Below are 19,469 nucleotides of genomic sequence, written 5' to 3'. Positions count from 1 at the left end.
GGTGGGAAGGGAGGGATAAGGGGGAAAAAGGGATATTACGATTAACACACATAATGTAGCAGGGGGTGGGGAACAGGGAAGGCAGTATAACACAGGGAAGACAAGTAATTCTATAGCATCTTACTACTCTGATGGACAGTGACTGTAATGGGGTATGTGGTGGGGACTTCACAATAGAGGGAGTCCAGTAACCACAATGTTGATCATGTAATTGTACATTAATAATACCAAAATAAAAAAAAATTTTTTTTAATCATGACTTATAGAACATGTGGGAGGAAGAAGAAAGAGAAGAAAACAATGTCAGGGTACTGAAAACAAAGACTTCATTTCACTTATTTTCACTGCTTATATTTATGTCACCTCCATTCCTGGACTTTATCTTACTGAATATTTCTTTAGTATCTTCCAGGTCCAGTCTGATTCAGTACCGTGAGGACTTTGGTTTTTACTCTTTGGACTCATGAAGGTGACAGCCTCTTAATTTCAACACTGGAAATAAAATATTTTCCTATCAAATGGCAATATCTGGGTGTACTGATAAAGAGCAACCTTTAAAATATGATGCCAAGTGAAAAAAAAACAAGGGGCAAAACAGTGTGTGTACACTATGCTGTCATCTGTGTTAAAAAAGCAAACACACACCCATTCTCATAAGCAGAGGGGTTCAGGAGTCGAGCTGCCAGGCTCAAGTCTTAATTTTGCTCTTACTATCCCTACAGCCTTGGGCAAGTCATTAACTTAGTTCTAAGTCCCAGTTTCTTCATCTACAATATATGGATGAGAATAGGACCTACGTCACAGGCTTGAGAAAGGATTCAATAAGATAATACATGTGAAATAACCACTTCTAAATGTTAGCTACTTGTATGATTAGGATTACTTCCTGCACAGACATTTCATAGAAGGATTCAAAAGAAACTGTTAATACTGGTTACTTACAGAGAGAGTCTTAAGGTTCTTGAAATAAGGGAAAGATGATTTTTCCTAATTCAGAAAAAAAAGGCAACATGTGCACTTCTTAGAAGTGAGCGATCACTGTGCCACAGTGATGTCTGCCTACTTAATTTCTAGGTGAAAATCTGTACCACCCTCTGTCCATGGAGTTACTAGACTGACCTCTTGGAGGGTCTGTTCCAAGAATAGGTCTGTCACAGGAACACACTTGTCCACACACAAAAACAAAGACACAAATGCTATAGTACTTAAAAGACAGCAATGTCCCTTAAGCAATGTGCTCACTCACATGTCAAGGGAATTGGAATACAGTATTGTCAAAAGACAAACAGCTATGGTCCTGTAGATAAATACCTGTATGTAGAAAGGAATTCCAGCACTGCGCCGCGTAGCACAGAGTTTAGATGAAGGATCACTGCATTTAACTTCCTCTAAAACATTCTGCAACCACTGTTCTGGTAGCTTTTGAAGACCAACATCAGGACATCTAACAGGCATATAAAAAGCAAGTATTTGGAATTATTAGGTACCAAAAGATAAAAGTGCAAACCACTGATACACATTAACACTGTTAGAAAATAATAATTCTTTACATTTGGAAACAAGGAAACTAAAAATTTTCTCACTTTCTACTTTTCACCTACTTTCCTCTTTTCATGGGTTTTAAGATTTGAAGCAATTAAGGGTTCCATTTCTTGCACATGAAAAACATGTGTCTTGTCTCCAAAATAAACTTTAATACTAGGCTTATATGCAATGTTGCATTCAAAATGTTTCTGAAGGTTAATCAAACTTTCATAGATGTTCTGCACTGCAAAACCCAAGATTTCCAATGGAGGAGAACAAAACATTATAGTTTATTGTAATTTATATTCTACTTTTATAGAGATTATACACAGTCAAAGAAAACATATTTTAAAGGACATTTTAGTAATCATTTTCATCTCTATCAAGTTGTGGACTATCACAAATAAAATTTCTACCAGATCCTAAGGAGAGTTAATAAAACAAGTTATCTGGAAAGAGGCATAAACATTTTGGGCTTATTTAGACATTACTGTTGGTTAGATCCTAATCTATTGTATTGTGTTACTCTAGAGTGCTTAAGAACATTTAATTCTTGAAAAATTTTTAAACTTACATCCTACCAGATTATATAATGTATAATGTTTTATCCTAAGCAATCCCATATTCAGTGGTAGATAGACACAATTATTTTAGGATAATCACAATTATATTTAACTAAAATTAATATAACAAAAATAAAGAGATAAAGTCCAAAAGAAATACACCCTCTTTTTTAAACCAAGGAAGACATTCTACAGAAAATACTGATTTCTAATTTGTAGTGAGAGTCATATCTCTTAGAAACACATGCAGGATTTTTTTCATCTTAGTTTGGTATAAGATAGACCACTTCAGTTTCTGAACAAACATTTCAAAGAGTAACTCAAATTCAGTTGTCTATGTCTTACACAAAATAACTACATACATAATTACAACTACTCTAAAGGAGGACTTTTAAAAAGTCTGTCACTGGCCTGAAATATATTATTTCAGCCATAAACATTATCATGAAATCTCCCTAGTGCAAGCAATCACTCCTGCTTCCCTCCACTCACACCCCTCCGCCACCACAGCCAGGCATCAACAGTCTGAACCACAAGATTGAAAGAGATTCAAAGGTGTAACAACCAAGTGCAAAATATGAACCTTGTTTAGATTCCAACTTCAGCAAACAAATGTAAAAAAAGGTATTTTCAAGTAATAGAGAACATTTACATATATACTAGATATTATATGACACCAAAGGATTATTAATAGGATGGGGCCAACAGCATTGTGAACACGGAAGAAAGTGTCCCTATGCTTTAGAGACGCACACTGAAGTGTGTAGGAGTAAAATAACACATCAGGGACATACTTCTTAACACTTCAGCAAATGAAAGGGATAGATGAAGCAAGTGAGATAACAGTTTGATAACTTGAATCTGGGCGATGTATAAAGGTGATTCATTATATTATTCTATTTTTATATGTATGTGTAGATATGTTTGAAATTTTTGTGTTTTACATATATTTATGTATGTTTAAAATTTGTTTGAATTTTTCAAAATAAAAAATAACCTATTTGAATACATTTGAATTTTTTATAGTAAAAACAATCCATTTATAACTGAGATTTTTCATAATAAAAATAATCCTCCCACACCTTTATAAGGATTGAAAGATGTTTTCCATCTTTGGATTTATTTTATTTTACTGAAACATAGTTGATATACAGTATTATACTGGTTTCAGGTATACAACACAGTGATTGGACAATTATATATATTGCTAAATACCACATAAGTGTAGTTACCATCTGTAAACATGCAAATACTCCCTCTGCTGTACTTTCACCCCCATGACTACTTTATTTTATAAATGGAATTTTACACCTCTTACTCCCTTCACTTATTTTACCCACTTCTCATCTCCCCTTTCCTATGGAACACCAGTCTGTTCTCTGTGTTTATGAGTCTATTTTTGTTTTGTATTTTAGATTCCACATACAAGTGAAATCATAATGGTGTTTGTCTTTCTCTGACTTATTTCACTTAACATAATACCTTCTGGTCCATCCATGTTGTCACAAATGGCAAAGTTTCATTCTTTTTTATGGCTAATATTCCATTGTATATATATGCACCACATCTTCTTTTTCCATTCATCTATCATTGGACATTTAGGTTGCTTCCCCATCTTGGCTACTGTAAATAATGCTGCAGTAAACATAGGGGTCACACATCTTTTCAAATTAGTGATTTTTGTTTTCTTTGAGTGAATTTCCAGAAGTGGAATTTTTAATTTTTTTAAGACTTCCATATTGTTTTCCCTAGTAGCTGTACCACTTTACATTCCCACCAACAGTGTAAAGGTTCACTTTTCTCCACATCCTTGCCAGCACTTGCTATTTCTTATCTTTTTAATACCAGCCATTCTGACTGGTGTGAGGTATATCTCACTGTGGTTTTGATTTGCATTTCCCTGATGATGAGTGATGTTGAGTATCTTTCAAGTGTCTGTTGGCCATCTGTATTGTCCTTCTTGGAAAAATGTCTATGCAGGTCCTCTGTCCATTTTTAAATCAGACTATTCATTTTTTTGGTGTTGAGTTGTATGAGTTCTTTATATATTTTGGATGTTAGCCCCTTACTGGATATATCATTTGCAAATATATTCTCCCATTCAGTAGGCTGCTTTTTATTTTGTTGGATTTCTGATCTTTTAAAAATGCCTGTGTTTCATGGGATAATTTATTTATAGTTTATTACTAATATAGCCAGCTTGATATAATCCTCAAACAGTTGTCCAATCAAGAACAAATCCAAATTCCTCAGAGCTGTTATTTAATAGCTAATGATACAGTTATGGATTACTGCCTCATCTTACTCATTCTTCACTGTCTTTAAGTATATTTGTGTTAATTTACTCCAGAATGGGTAAGCAGAGAAAAGAAAAAAAGGTAATTAAAGTGCAAGTCATCCTTTTGTGATCTAATCATCCAGAAGAAGTTGGAGTCACAGAGGTAAGGAAAGTAAAAAACATCTTGATCAAAGATTATATGTGTGGATCTCATTTACTTTTATTTCTTCTCTATTACAGGACTACTGGCTTATAGATAATGCTGCAGCCTAAGGTCAGTCTCCTATAGGAGTTTACTATGTAAGAAAAACTCAAGGGGAAAAGGAACCACATGACATGAGCTGTATTTTCCTATCAAGCACATTAAAATAGTAGTATAACAAATCCTAGGTTCTGTAATGCTCCTTAGACAGTGTCAGTGAGCCTCTCCTGGCCTCCCTGAGGCGGCACACAGAGGTTCTAGTAAAACCAACTAACCTGAGAAGGCAGGCAGGTCTGGGTCACAGTAGGCATCTCACCATACATTACTCTTCTTTGCCTGAACTTACAATGGCTCCTGAATGTTAAAAAATCTTTATCTAATTTCCTTTCCATCTTCATAAATCTTCCAGCTTGTAAGGTCACTTATGATGCTGGCCTCAGTCCTCCTACTTGAATCTAACCTTAAAAAAATCTTCCAAATTCCAACACAAAGCTTCTGTTTAAGTAATGTTATTCAGTTTGCTGGCTCCCATACTAACATACATACATACCACATACCACACACACACACACACACACACACACACAATTTCCTTATTTCCAACTAAGCATTTGCTTATGGTCTCCACCCTTATCTGTATTCATACAAATTGGTGAAATGCCTCCAAATACCATCTTACAAGGACCTTACCTTTCTTAAAGTTTCTAATGTACTCAGAGCAACCACTAGGCACAAGGTGCACAAGGAGTCAAGTCAGTTCAGTGCCAAAGGGTGGAATCTGAGCTCGACTTTAAAGGACGTGTATGGCAGAAGGCCCACATATGTGGAGTTTAGGAAGTAGATGAGATGACTAAGAAAATAATTTAAGTAGAGCCCTCAGAGGCAATTCCCTAATTTAAATTCTTGGTTATTATAACTATAAACAGTTAACTAGGTCTATTTATTCCCTTGAGTGTTTCTTACTATGACTAAATGCTCCTTGTTAATTTGGGGAATTTGGAAACAAAGGTCAGAGAATGTTCAACAAGGTCAAGGTTGGCAAAGTGCCCTCAACAGAGCCCTCTCTGCCCACTGCAAAGGACGAAGGAACCTCAGGAGGTCTGAGAAATGCTCAAGGCATCAGCTCCTACCGCAGAGTCCAAAAACCTTCTTGTTCTGCTCTGGAATTCCCCAGGATCATAGCAGCTTTTCTGCAGAATCCTTCAACTGTCTGCTTTACAATGTGGACTTTGCTTTTGAACCCTGTTTGTCTGACTCCCATGTTTCCTAGTTCTGCATCTCTCCCAGACCAGTCCTGCCCCCACAGCAGTACAAGGGAATTAGTCCAATAATAAACTTCCACTCTATTTACTAAATGAAACATGCTGTATTTTAAACAAAATCTACTTACAAGTTGTTTAAATTGTAATACTCAAAGTGTTTTTGCTTACTGCTAAGGAAAGAAAACTTAACATTTATAGAATGCCTATTATACATCAGATATAATAACACTATACTTTTCACACCTTATCTTAACCTTGCAACAAACAAATATATGAGAAGGTATACTTTTTCCAATTGACAGATTGGAGAGTATATCATAAAGATTAGAAGGACAGTCTATATAGTCAAGTCACTTAGTTTAGAATCCTTGCTCTGCCACTCAACAGCTGTGTGACCCAATATCCCTAAATTTCTCACTTTCCTCTTCTACAAAATCAAAGTTGTTAGAAGGATTAAGTGAGGTGTTTAATAAGATCTTAGTAGTTGTTTTCTAAAATTATGATCTATTATTATGAGAAAAGCAGGTTTTAAAGAGTTTCAACTGAACTTCTGATAAAGATGGAAAAGTTGGTTTACACTTTGACAAGACACACACACACACAACACATATTAATAATAATCAGAACATATAAATAAAGCTCCCAAACCAGCTGAGCTCAAAAACATGGAAAGTACCTTGGTAAAACAGAATAGAAAGGCAAAGCAGCAAGTGTGCTGATGCCAGCGACCTGCTGGGTTCCAGCTCTGGAAGCAGCAGTGATGACCAGGAAGTCAGTTCCTGTGAGGCAACTCATCTTACCCCCAGGAACTGGGGAATTTTAGCGACTTTCTCTCCATGAAAGGAGGCTGAAAAAGGGCTCCTACTGCCAGGGCTGGCTGAGGCTACTGTAGTAGGAAGAGCCATGGGCCCAGGGAGACTGAATCAGACTGACTATTACCTTGGAGCACAGACTGGTGACATCCCCAGTGCCACTGTGTTTGGGAACCCAAAAGGCCAGTGTCTCACCTAGTTCCTCTGATGAAGGAAGGAGCCAAAGGAAAAGAAAGAAACCAAAAAGGTTCCCAAGATATGTCCAGCAAACCAAAATTCAAAACATAGAAAAAGTTTTATATTAAGAAAGACAATCTAAAAAATCAGTAATTAGAACATAGATTCACTCCATATGAAGCTTGATTTTATGGAACAGTCTGATAAGGACCTTAAAATAACTGTTTAGAAAACTCAAGAGATGAATAAAGGAATAACTTCTATTTAAAAAGAGCAAGAAATTATGAAAAAAAGGCAGCACTGATAGAAGAACAGATTATAGACAGATATAGATATTGGGAATGAAAATGTACTTTCAAAGTTAAAAAAAAAAGATAAGATGAATTCCAGAGTATCTGTGACTTAGAATCTGACAGTTTTTTGGGGAACATTTCCAAAATAGTACACAGAAAGATACAAATACAAAGTGTGTGTGTGTGTGTGTGTGTGTGTACGTACACACATACAATAACATGAAAGAAATCATTATAATCTAAGAAGAGTTATAGAAAACTGTTAATAAATAGTTTTCTAATATTAACTGAGTGACTCACCACTGGCCTAAAGAAATTATTTCACCTGTAAACACAAAGCCACTAATTTCATATTTTAATAGAATAACTACTAGGAGAAATATAGTCAAAGAAATATCTAAAACTTTTCCAGAATTGAAAAAAGTTACAGCCTCAGATTCACAGTTCATTCCAAGTACTTACTTCAAGTAAATCAATCTATACCTACACATACCACAGTGAAACTGTAATTAAGAGAAAACTATAGAAGCCATAGGAGATGAAAGAAAAAATAGGATATCTACAAAGGAACACCAATTACACCAAAGAGAAGTTTCTCACTGGCCATAAAAGACATCGTATCTTCAAAGTACAGAGGGAAAATAGCTCTCAACCAGAATTCCATGCTGAGTTAAACTACTTTCAAAAGTGGAGGTAAGATAAAGACAATGTGAAACATACAAAGAGTAAGTTTACCTTCCAGAGATCCTCATGAAAAGAAATTCTAAAGAATGCACTTTGGCAAAGTAAACCCAGAGCAGTCTCAGTGTGGTATTTAATAGATACCTCAAACTTAACATGCTCCAAATGTTCCTCCAAAAATCTACTTACAGTCTTCCTCATCCTCTTATGTGAATATTGCATCTTAGATTAAAAACTCTGCAGTTATTATTTCTCTCAAATACAAAATCCTGTCAACTTATGCTGTCTGTTCCACCTTCAAATTACATCCAGTTCGGGGTCACTTTTTTACTCCACCACTTGTCATCACCACTCTTCAAGACAGCACTCTCTCTTTCTTGAATTACAATGATATTGTAACCTCTTAACTGGTCTTTCTGCTTTAACTAGTATAGTCTATTCTCACACATTCAAAGTAATCCTTTTAAAAGGCCAGATCCTCTGTTCACAGACCCTCCAGTGGCTCTGCGGTTTACTCAGAGTAACCAAAGTCCTTACTACATCTTATACTATCTAGTCCTTATTACCTCTCTGATCTTAACCATCTACAACTCTTTCTCTTACTCACTCCACTCCAGTCACAAACGGTTTACTTGCTGTTCCTTAAATACCCTAAGTCCATGCCTCTCACGAGTTTTGCACCTGACCTTCACTCTGCCTACAAGTCTTCAGCCAGCTGTACAGCTATTGATTAGTGTTCACTACACTTATCAACATGTTTCAATCATTCACACTGATTTTTAATCAGGTAAAAAAAAAAAGAGAGAGATTGAGAGAGAGAAGCTAAGTAATTTGCCCAAGGTTATAAAGCTAATAAGTGAAGGAAGGAGATGTAAAATGTAGGATGACACCAAAGCCCTTGCTTAATAAAAAGGCATTACTGCAAGGTGCCTGCCCTAAATGCTCAGTTACACATTTGGCTTGATCTGGCTCATGAGAGAGATACTATCAACTCTCTATTATTTGCTTCAGGGGACTGAATTCATTCACTTGGAAAAAGGATCTACTAAATACCTAGCAGTTGCTTGGCACTATGCTGTACCCTACCTAGGAAGGTGGCAAGAGAATGCAAATTCCAAATTTCACATTAATCCAGAAAGTATGTGGCTTTGGAATACATTATCAGAGTATATTGTTTTTAAGAAATTAACTTTCTAATCAAACTTTCAGATTGATCTCAATTCCTGAGTATCTACCACAAGGGTGATAGTTACTGTAGCTCTTAAACACACTGGGTGATATGCATGGAAAGCTACCTGGAGAATTAAAATATCCTACAGAAAATCCACTAAGCGGATGACCTACTTGTATGACTTGACAGGAATTGCGTCTCACTCATTTTGGAGGTATTCCAACTCCCTTGGACTACTAGAGACATTTGTTACTGTTAATAAACAGTTTTCTAATATTAACTGAGTGACTCACCACTGGCCTAAAGAAATCATTTCACCTGTAAACACAAAGCCACTAATTTCACATTTTAAATGCAAAGCATATTTAAATCTAATATATGAAGCAAAATTCCCAGAAAATTATGAAGACTCAATTGCCAGGAAACTAAATTACGTAACCCCAAATGAGTAAAGGTTAAGCTTCTGCTGATATCTTCATTTACCAAATAATAATTTACTCACCAAGCTGTTATTACTAAGGCTTTTAGCACAAGATGGAAGAAAATCCTTTCCTTTTCACAAACTTTCATTTTGTCAGGCTTAAGATCAACTCCAAATGAAAATTGGGTCAGATAAATAAGTTACATTCAAGAAAAATAGATATCAATGAGAACCAAGTTAGCTATTTAATGAGAGTTAACAACTTTTACCTTACCATGGTTCCTGATTTCTCTTTCCTCATTTTTCACTTGCTAATCATTTAAATAATTCTAAATAATACAAAGAAAAAATAAGTTTGTTTTCAGGACAAAACCAGAATTTGTCCCTAACCTTGATACAAAGTAAATGATGTATGTTTACTCAAGTTCAACATCATCAGACATCACCACCATCATCTGAATGAAAACAGCTATAAACAACAATTTCTAAAATAACAAACTCTTAGCCTGACTGTTCAGAATAACACACTCAGATTTCTAAAACACTGCATATCACATATCCAAGTAAATGATACACAGGCAACCAAGGGAGGAATAATTAGTACTGGTCTGATACACAATACAAAGACAGAGTTTATTCCTTCATACAGATGAAAACAGAGGAAACTGAAAAATATGTACTTATCTGCATTAAAAAAAAAGTGAGGCTTTCAGGGAAAGTGGAAGAAAGATAAAACGATAATCTCAGAATAGCCTCCAAACTTCTACCATATTAATGCTGTTATGAGGAGTTGCACTTTTCTCACTTATCCAAGTCCAAAGTTTAGTAAAGTAAAGCTTTAGCTGCCTATAACATAAAGAACGAATCAGACTATTGACTTTGAACTAGAGTTGGGGGGCTACACCCTTACATTTGAAAGAGCACACCTTTTGGGTTTAGAAGAGAAGAATGACCCACAATGTAAAAAGATATGTTTGCTTTCACAAGCTACATGCTTTAGAAATCCCATGCACTAGTCTAAAACCATCTAGTGATGATATGAACAAACTGATCTGAGATTCCAAGAGAGGTAGGAAAAGAGTGAGGAAGAAAGACATAGTACACTTTCTGGGAACAGAAAATTTACCTCATTTTATACATTCATGTAGTTTTTTCCTTGTCCTATCCAGCTCTTTACCCTCTTCTATGAAACACTGTAACACACACAAATGTACTTTATTTGTTCATAATCTTAAAGCTACTTATTAGGGTACATACATATTAATATTTGTACAATTCCCAAGATACCCTTTATTTTTATATCCATTTGGTTGGAGACTCTCAGGAAAAAAAAAATTTCCACAGGGAGCACAAAACCAAACTCATTATTCTGTCTCACAAAGTCCTACATATTTGGACAGCCTCATTCAACTTTACCTTATACCATTCTGGTCTTTAAATACACCGCGGGCTTTTGTATTAGCTATTCCCCTTGCTTGGAAAGCTCTTCTCTCAGAAAGCTGCTGCTTCTTGCCATTCAAGCCTTGGCTTACTTTATTGGAAGAGGAAGAAAGACTTTTCCTTACTACCAAACTTTATCACATCAAAACACATAGTGCTATCTGAATATTTATGATTATTTTCTAGTTAGCCTGTAAAATATAAGCTCCTCAACATCAGGGACATACTCCATCCTAACGACTTCACTATTCCAGCACCTAGAATGGGGCCTGGCACCCAACAGGGGGCTCAATAAGTATCTGTTCAGTAAATCCATGACCTATAACTTCCCAACTCCAGTAAGTATGCCCTAAAAAAACCAGGTTGACAAAGAAAAAGGGAAGAGTATCTGGAAAAGAAAGTACAAGCAAAAGTGCTTTCCAGGGACAAGAGGCGCCCACCATTAGAGCCAGCAGGTCATTCAGCTCCTTCACTTTCTCAAGCAGGTATAAACACATTCAGAATCTTCACATACCAAGGTCGTAGCACTCACGTGAAGATATTTTCTACTGAAATCCCCAAGTAGTCTATCAAAATCAACCCTATTAGCCTAGATGCTACCCCAAAAGGTAATTTTTTTTCAAGATTCAAGAACAAAACCAAGTATAGGGTTCAGGTTTGTGTAAAGTATTAAACTGAGGTTTGAATAGCTGTGAATATGGAGTAGAAACTGTTTCAAATGACCAATGTTTCTAACAGATACAGCACTTAACTTGCGGTTATCACCTTTTGCCTTTTCTCTTAAGGCTCTTTAGCAGACCTCCTCCTGGCCCATGGCTTCAACTACTTCCTCTGTATGGCTGACTCTCAAACACAAACCTCCCGTCAGAGTGACCAGCTCCTGTCTGCCTGGGACAGAAGGGTTTCCCAGAATGCAGGATTTTCAGTGCTAAAACACTGGGAGAGTCCCACGGTACCCTATCTCCAACTATGAGACCTCTCCCAATCTCTTGACCTGTATTTCTAACTGTCTGCTATTCCTCTAGGCAGCCTCTCAATACCAACTCAAACTCAGTATGTTTTAAGTATTAACCTGTCTCCCATTAGACCCCTCTTGTCTTGCTGTTTTGTTAATGGCATTAATTACTGTTCCTATCACCTGGAAAAGACAGCTCAGTAAAGACAATGAAAGACCTTTTTTTTGGTCTTTCATTTCTGCCTTGTAAATTATCTGATTTACTTCTTTAATCCCAAAGATTAAAATGTGAGGCTGCAATTTCCTCGAAAAACAAGAACCATGTTTTACCAAAATTTTATCCTCTATAATGCCTACCTATCACAATTTCTTATAGAAAGCAGGTAATTAATAAACTTCTGTTCAACTTCTAATGTCTGAAGCAATATGAAGTTCCAAAAAATTTTGGATTCTAGTGCTGGCTTAGTCACCAACTAGTTATGTGGCTATGGACAAATCACTTGATTTCTCAGTGCCTAAGAATGAAGATGAAATGATTACAAAAATGCTTTGATAGTCAATGAGATATTTTTACCCAGGTTACTATTATAAATAGAGAAAGCAATGACCTTAAGTTATATAAGTACTCAAAGTTTCTGATGACAGTGTCCCCAAAACACCTCAGCATGGCCTCACACAAGCCTCAGTCCCATGCTCAGGTCTTCACATGCTTCTCTTAGTTCTACAGAGTTAAACGCTTCAATTTTTGATCCTAATAATTGTCTCTAGGTTCACAGCAATAATTGTCTCTGGCCTACCACATCATACACCCAGTGGCCAAAGAGCTTTTCTAACACCATCTGGCACACAGTAGATGTTCAAGAAATCTTTTTGTTGAATGACTAAACAAGGGCCAACTAGTGTTGATGCCAGCCATTGCACATTAGCTGTGCCTTCAGTGAGGCAAGACAACTGAAAAACCAGGTGTGAAAAAGGAGGGCTGGAACTTTAAGGCTTCTCAATGGTGAAATCACCGTGCCTACAAAAACAAAATAGACTAATCTAGAGTTCTGACTATTCAATGAACCTTCTGTCTATTCCCCAGCAAGGAAAGATTACTTTATAAGGAAGTGATTTCAAAACTCCAGAGCTGCTGGTGTTTATGATAATGAAGGAATTGAGAGGTAAAAATGGAACCATGCAAGGCTCCCAAGAACAATGCAACAAACTCTAGTTATTTGTTTTGGTTCCTCATCACACAATCCGGGGTCAACAAGGAAAGCAGAAAGGCTTCTGACTGAAACAGTTCTGGGTTCTCTGTGCCAACTCCCTGCAGTCACCAACCACAGCCATGGGGAATTCCAAGCCTGCTTCTGTGAGCAAGTGCCTCTCCGTCAAAAGAGCAGACACTCTCTTTGTCTGAAGGCTTTTTGGTTTTTTCCACTCCCATATCAAATTAATACAGAATACACAGGGCCTTTAGACTGAGTACATCATAAGTTTGTGACTCTCTTAAAAGGGACTCACCCTTCTTTATAAGCAACTTCTCACTGAATGTTATTAATCCACAAAATACTCCCAACAGATCAATTTACCAGTTCTAAAGGAGGTTTATTAAAAATGTATCCAACTTCCCTCAATCTTTCAAACCTGAAACCCCCAGGCTCTCCCAGTCAGAAACCAGAAAGCAGGACTGAACAATGAGTAGAATGCCCAGAGTGAAGGAGGCCTTAGAAAGCTGAGCCCTTATTTTACCAAAAAGAACACAGCAGAACGGTTAAATGGCTTTTCTATTGTCAACAAAGCTGATAGGTGGGACTCGGCTTTAATCTATACCTCAATATTCTTTCCTCCATACTCCAAGGGAGGTAGTGGTTGAGGGTGAGGGTGTGAGGGGAGTCAGACCATTCTGATTTTTCTGTTCATTACAGTCAAGAAGCAGTAAAAATTTATTTAAATTTTAAAAAGGGGGGCTGACAGGAAAGACACAGGGGGTTTTGCTGTCTTTTGTTTTTCCTATGCTAAGTGCTATGGTCTGAGTCTTACTAAAAGTAACAGAAATGAACAGACCCGGCCATAGCTGGTGTTTAGGCCTTTGTGTTGTCTTGAGCAAATAACTGGAGCAAATTACTGTCCCATAAACAGATTAGTTCAATTTCTATCCATAAAGCTATCTCACTTGTAGTGGATAAGTATTCTAAGATAAGCATAAAACCCTCAGACTGAAATCAAATTACATATGCTGTATATCCAACTAATTGGTCATTAAACTATTTTGTACCAATAAATCAGGTTCCCTGACTACAAAGTGGCTTTCTAATAGCTTCATCTATCTACCCAAGTATTGTAACAGTGATTTTTTGTTGAGTTCTGAGTAGTTATATTGCTATTGTTAATTTTAAAAATGTTACCTTCATTTCCTCAAACTCTTTCAGTATGGTTATTTTTCCTAGCTAAAAGATTTTTCCAATCTCTAATTATTTGATAAGCTAAATCCTCCTATCCATTCATTCTTTGGTCAAGTACTATGTTTATTATTTCAACATTCATGTTTATTATTTCAATTAAACTAAACAGTGACAGATGTGCAGGAAGGCTGCCTACATGTGCATGCACATTTTAAAAAGGGAACATAACCCTGAAGCATGGAGAAATGTTAAGCCTGAAAAATGATTTGCCCAAATGAGATCCAGCAAGAAAGCCACATATCAACAGAAGCCATCTTAACCTCCCTCTCTATCATCAAATATTGTTGAGGTTTACTGCAGGCTAAAATATCAGGGGGCTATTTTGAAGCCTCAGCCACAGGCACAGGCAATAATAACAATGACCAAATCTAAATTGAATTAGCAATCAAAAGGCCAAGGGGAGAAGGGCAAGACACAATGGATTAAAATAACTAGTTAGAATGATAAACCAAAAAAAGATTGTTGGTTCTTTTAATATTTAATATAACCATTCCCTGAGATTAATGAGAAATAATGAATATTAAAAACTTTGGGACTCTACTAACAAAGCTGAGATAGAGGTTACTCTCTGGGAACAAGATTCCTCCTCTATTGTGTCTAAATGACTCAGTATTATCATGAAAACTTTAAAAACAAGTATTCAAAGTTCCAGAAAGAAGGTAATATCTGACTCAACTATGAAGCGGGCTTAAAAATAAAAATTCAGGGATCACAAATCAATGACACAGAGATTTAGAATTTAAACATTAAGACATCCTATTCATCTCCAAATCTTTTTAATGGGAAATTAAGAGGACTTTATATATAAAGAAGTAATATGGCTTCACAAAGTGGATCATCCCTTATTCTTTATTTAATTATCAATATTTCAAATAAAATTCATAAGAAACTAAAAAATAAAAAATGTCTTACTTAGATACATTTGCCAAAGGAGATGAGAATAAAGGGTTAGACAAGATTGTATATTCTTTCATTTAGAGCTGAATGACTTTTCCCCCCAAATCTCATACATTAAATTCTGTATTTATTTCTTGCTCAATTGCACATTCTTCAGAGACCTGGTCTTAGCATGGTAAGGTAGATGAAATAATTTCTCAGTATTATATTGCAATTATTCATAAGGAGTTTTCAGTTGAATTTGAATTGTAGTAGCTATAATTAACTGCTGAAAGTTTAAATATACATTTAACTACTTCTGTCTGCCATAATTGTTGACATCCATGAGCCAGCACTAACATTTTATGACAAAAACTGCTGAATGTCAGCAGTTCATTTTTTTCAAGCTAATAACTGAAAATGATTGTAATTACTGCAATAAGTAGTTGGAGGGTAAGCTACATTTCAATAAGCAGAGCAATTCAAATATATGTAGAGTGAGACAACAGCAAGTACTCATGCACCTCCCTTCTAGATTTAGAATTGTAGTCAGCAATTTAGTACAGCAGAGCTTTTAATTTATGACTGGAAAAATGAAAGCTAGATTCCCCAGCTTAACACCCTAGTTTAGGATTCTGTTCATTGTCACTGAAAGAACAACTTAAAAAACTAAGGTCTGAAAGAAGCCAATCTGAAAAGGCCACATACTATACAATTCCAGCTATATGACATTCTGGAGAAGTCAAAATCATGAAGACAGTGAAAAGATCAGTGGTTGCCAAGGGTTAGAGGGCTGTGGGGATGACGAGGTAGAGAGGATTTTTAAGGCAGCAAAACTGTTCGTATTATACTATAATGGTGGATACATGTTATTACATTTTTATCCAAACCAACATAATATACAACACCAAGGTGAACCTTGGTGTAAGCTATGGACTTTGGGTAATGATGACATATCAGCGCAGGTTCATTTGTAACAAATACACCCACCCTGCTGCAGTTGACAGTGGCAGAGGCTGTGTACCTGTGAGAAAAGGGGATATACGGGAATTCTCTGTACTTTCTGCTCAGTTTTGTTGTGAACCTAAAACTACTCTAAAAAATAAAGTAGTCTTTTAAAAAAAAAACTAAGGTCATAGAGATTGAAGAAGTAAATAAGAATTTCATCAGAAACTTGAATTTAGAGTTATAACTTTTATGTCTTTAACCACTCCAATCAAATGCTTAGGCAGATAATTATGCATAGGCAGGTAATTATGTTTTTTAAAGTGAGTATGAATATTTCATCAAATTCTAAATAAAAGCACTATATAAGAAAATCAGATTCTAGAAAATTAAATCAACATATTGTTTGTGTATGTGTGTCTGCAAGTGTTACTGTCAAAAAACTCCCAGAAAAAAAGAATAGTGTCTCCCAACCCTATTTATTCTAGATAATTGTTTAACAGTGAAGTCAGTTTACATTTGAAGACATTTTGAATGATCTTATTAAAAACCAATTCAAACAATGTGGCTCATGTTTAACTCTTCAGTTATTCATCCGTTAATCTCTTTTAAGTGCTTCCTTCCTTAAACCAGCTGCAGTTCAAGAGGTGGCCAGCAGTTGGTCTCCATTTCAGGGGACTTTCATGCAAGACCAGATTTTTTTGCAAACTTTTAAAATGTATGCCTAAATACCTTTTTTCATAATTTAAGAACTTATAAAAAGCTTTCAAAAGGATTTAAAAAACACATTTTCTTTGAAAAACAAAAATCAAACAAAAGTAAGCCACACATATTTTAAAGATGTTCACTGTAATACATTCTGTTCAGCAGATCTGAAATGTCTCCAAAGGGATCAAGAAGCATGTGATCTAGAAGCAACAGCTGAGAACTAACAGGCTGATTAAAAGCCAAGAGTGACAGCCATGAGGAGCTCTTTGAAGCAGATCAGGAGTGGCTGAGATACCAGGCACTGGGCCTTGCCTCAACTCCCTTCAGTTGGAATGCCTTCAACTGTACCTTTCAGCAACACAGTACAGTTGCTGAAAAGGCTCTGTGCTTGGTCTTCTGTTCTTTTCTCCTTTCTCACTCTCCCTTAAAGACTGAAATCTACTCTGATGTTTATGGCAACAACTCATAAATCTACATCACTCTTTCTATTATATCACCCAAAACCTATCCCAATTCCCTATCTCCAAACTTCTGAAATGAGTATTTATCACCCCATTACCCTAATCCCCTATTTCCAAACTCTGAATTAAATATTTCCACCAGGATATGCCATCATCATCTCACATTCAACACAGACAAGACAAATTTATTCATCTTTATCAAAATAATTCCCTCTTTCCCTTTCCCTGCCTTTGTTAACATCAATCCCGTTTTTCTGGTCACCAAGAATTAAACCACAGAACAATCAAGGACTCCCTGGTGACCTCTATCACTCACATTCATATGGTTCATATGGCATACCACATTTTTCCAAGGTGGCCACAACAATATCTCCCATCCCACAGGTTTCTATAATATGACCTTGACACTTTAACATCAAACAGTGAAGTCTAATTCCTCTCCCCATAAATCCGGACTAGCCTTAAGATTCCTTTATAACCAAAAGAATATGACTGAAGCAATGCTGTAAGTCCTAGGCTAGGCTAGGTCAGAAAAGACCATGCAGCTTCACATGGTTTTCTAGGAATGCTCTCTTTGGGGGAAGCCCAGTTGCCATTTCAAGAAGCTCAACTACCCTAAGACTGCCATGCTGGGAAGTCACATGTAGTACCAGGCTCTCCTTACTACAATCTGTTATTACAGTCTATCTAACTTAATGCTCCTGTGGGTAAAACTGCAACATTTCCAGAATCTCTCCCCTGGCCTTAGTGTATCTCAATACTAGTAGGTGTTTCCAAGGAGTGGAAAGTAGTCCATCTCCATATCAATAGGCAACTACAAGGGGGAACAAAGGTATATCTGGACCAGAGGTTGGGTGGGGTCCTTTCTTCTGCAGCCGGGTGGCAAGAGACATAGGTGAGTGGAAGTAGATGACTGCATGTAAGCAATAAATGGGTTTCTCCCACTTTATTTCTCCCTATGACTGCTTTCAGTTTAAAAGGTATTTTGCTCCAGGATTTTCCCCGTAGAGTTACATCTGGCAGTTGTTGGCAGGACCTCTGAACCGGAAATCTATCTTCATGGGTGCAACCCTTGGGCAGGCTGCCCCTAGAAGATGGTGGGGAGATACCCAGAAACCTCCCTGTGGATGGTGGGGAGGCCCCAGTGGCTGCAGCAGTGGAGGGTGCAGATTCACCTGGGAACTCCCTATCTGTGGAGCTTCCAATTGAGGAGCCCCTAGTGGGGAATTGGTCTAGGGCAAAGCACTTCCTAAAGGGGTGGGGAGACACCAGACGCTGTAGGATTAGCCTCCCATGAGATAGAAGACTGTTTAGAGCCAGGATTGTAGGATGTCTGTTTATCAAGATAAGTGGAAAGGGTTATCGAGGAATAGCAGCCAGGATTGTAGGATGTCTGTTTATCAAGATAAGTGGAAAGGGTTATCGAGGAAAGAGACACACTTTGGTGTCACCTGGAGGAGCTGGGCGATGACCTATGGGATGCCCTTAAGAAAGAGAGACAGTTATTGAGAAGATAGGTTGCACTCGTGGAAGATACGTTAGCAGCAGTGAGGAAAGAGACATCAGGAGAATCCATGGTGCAGTAGGTCATGGGGGTGGGGGAGAAAGAGCAGTGCCTTCAGCCCCAGAGATGGTAGAGGAGATGTTGGGAGAGGATGAGGGGGTGGGGCCGAGGGCTGATCTGTTGCCAAGGCTACCACCAAGGCACAAGCTTCTCCCATAGTAAAGGCCCACCTGGTTGTAATTAAAAAAATAAAAACACAGCAACCAAGGGCTCCTCAGTGGGAGGAGCCGTCCCCTCCCCAGGTTGTGGAGCACTCCATGCTCCACCCCTATACCCAGGATGAGCTGGTGGACATGAGTGTCCAGTTTCAGCAGAAGCAATCGGAACCTCTGCCTACATGGCTTTTGCATCTCTGGGATATGGGGGTGGAAAACAACATTGTTATGTCAGATTCTGAAACAGGTAGACTGGCTTCCCTGATGACTCAACCTCCCCTCCAGCAGTGATTGCAAAGTGCCCATCACACCTCAGGGAATCAGGCCACTTCTGGATTGGCTGACAGCAACCATCAGGGCAGTTTGGCCTAATCAGGATGATTTACCATACTTACCCACTAGCTGGAAAACATATGCAGAGCTCCAGGAGGTGTTACGGGAGTCGGGCATAAAAAATATCATGTACAATATGGGCCCCCAAGAACCCGATGAGTTGTTCACCATAGGAATGAGAAATCTGGTGCTCTACACAGC

The 19,469-nt window shown here is 37.3% G+C and overlaps 1 protein-coding gene across 11 annotated transcripts in view; it reads right to left on the bottom strand.

The window, feature by feature from the left end:
* THADA (THADA armadillo repeat containing) overlaps positions 1 to 19,469 on the bottom strand; it is a 362,728-nt gene that overhangs the window by 290,916 nt on the left and 52,343 nt on the right. For all 11 annotated transcript variants that reach the window (XR_005032689.2, XM_036925595.2, XM_036925596.2 and 8 more), the window contains exon 23: positions 1,312 to 1,444. Coding sequence is in view for 10 of the 11 variants with exons in the window: in XM_036925595.2 (XP_036781490.2) it covers positions 1,312 to 1,444 (133 nt within the window). In the remaining variant the exon portion in view is untranslated. The remainder of the gene's footprint in view (positions 1 to 1,311; positions 1,445 to 19,469) is intronic.

This window comes from Manis pentadactyla, chromosome 2 (assembly GCF_030020395.1).
Source record: "Manis pentadactyla isolate mManPen7 chromosome 2, mManPen7.hap1, whole genome shotgun sequence".
Lineage (NCBI taxonomy): Eukaryota > Metazoa > Chordata > Mammalia > Pholidota > Manidae > Manis > Manis pentadactyla.
This window is presented reverse-complemented; position numbering and strand designations above follow the sequence as displayed.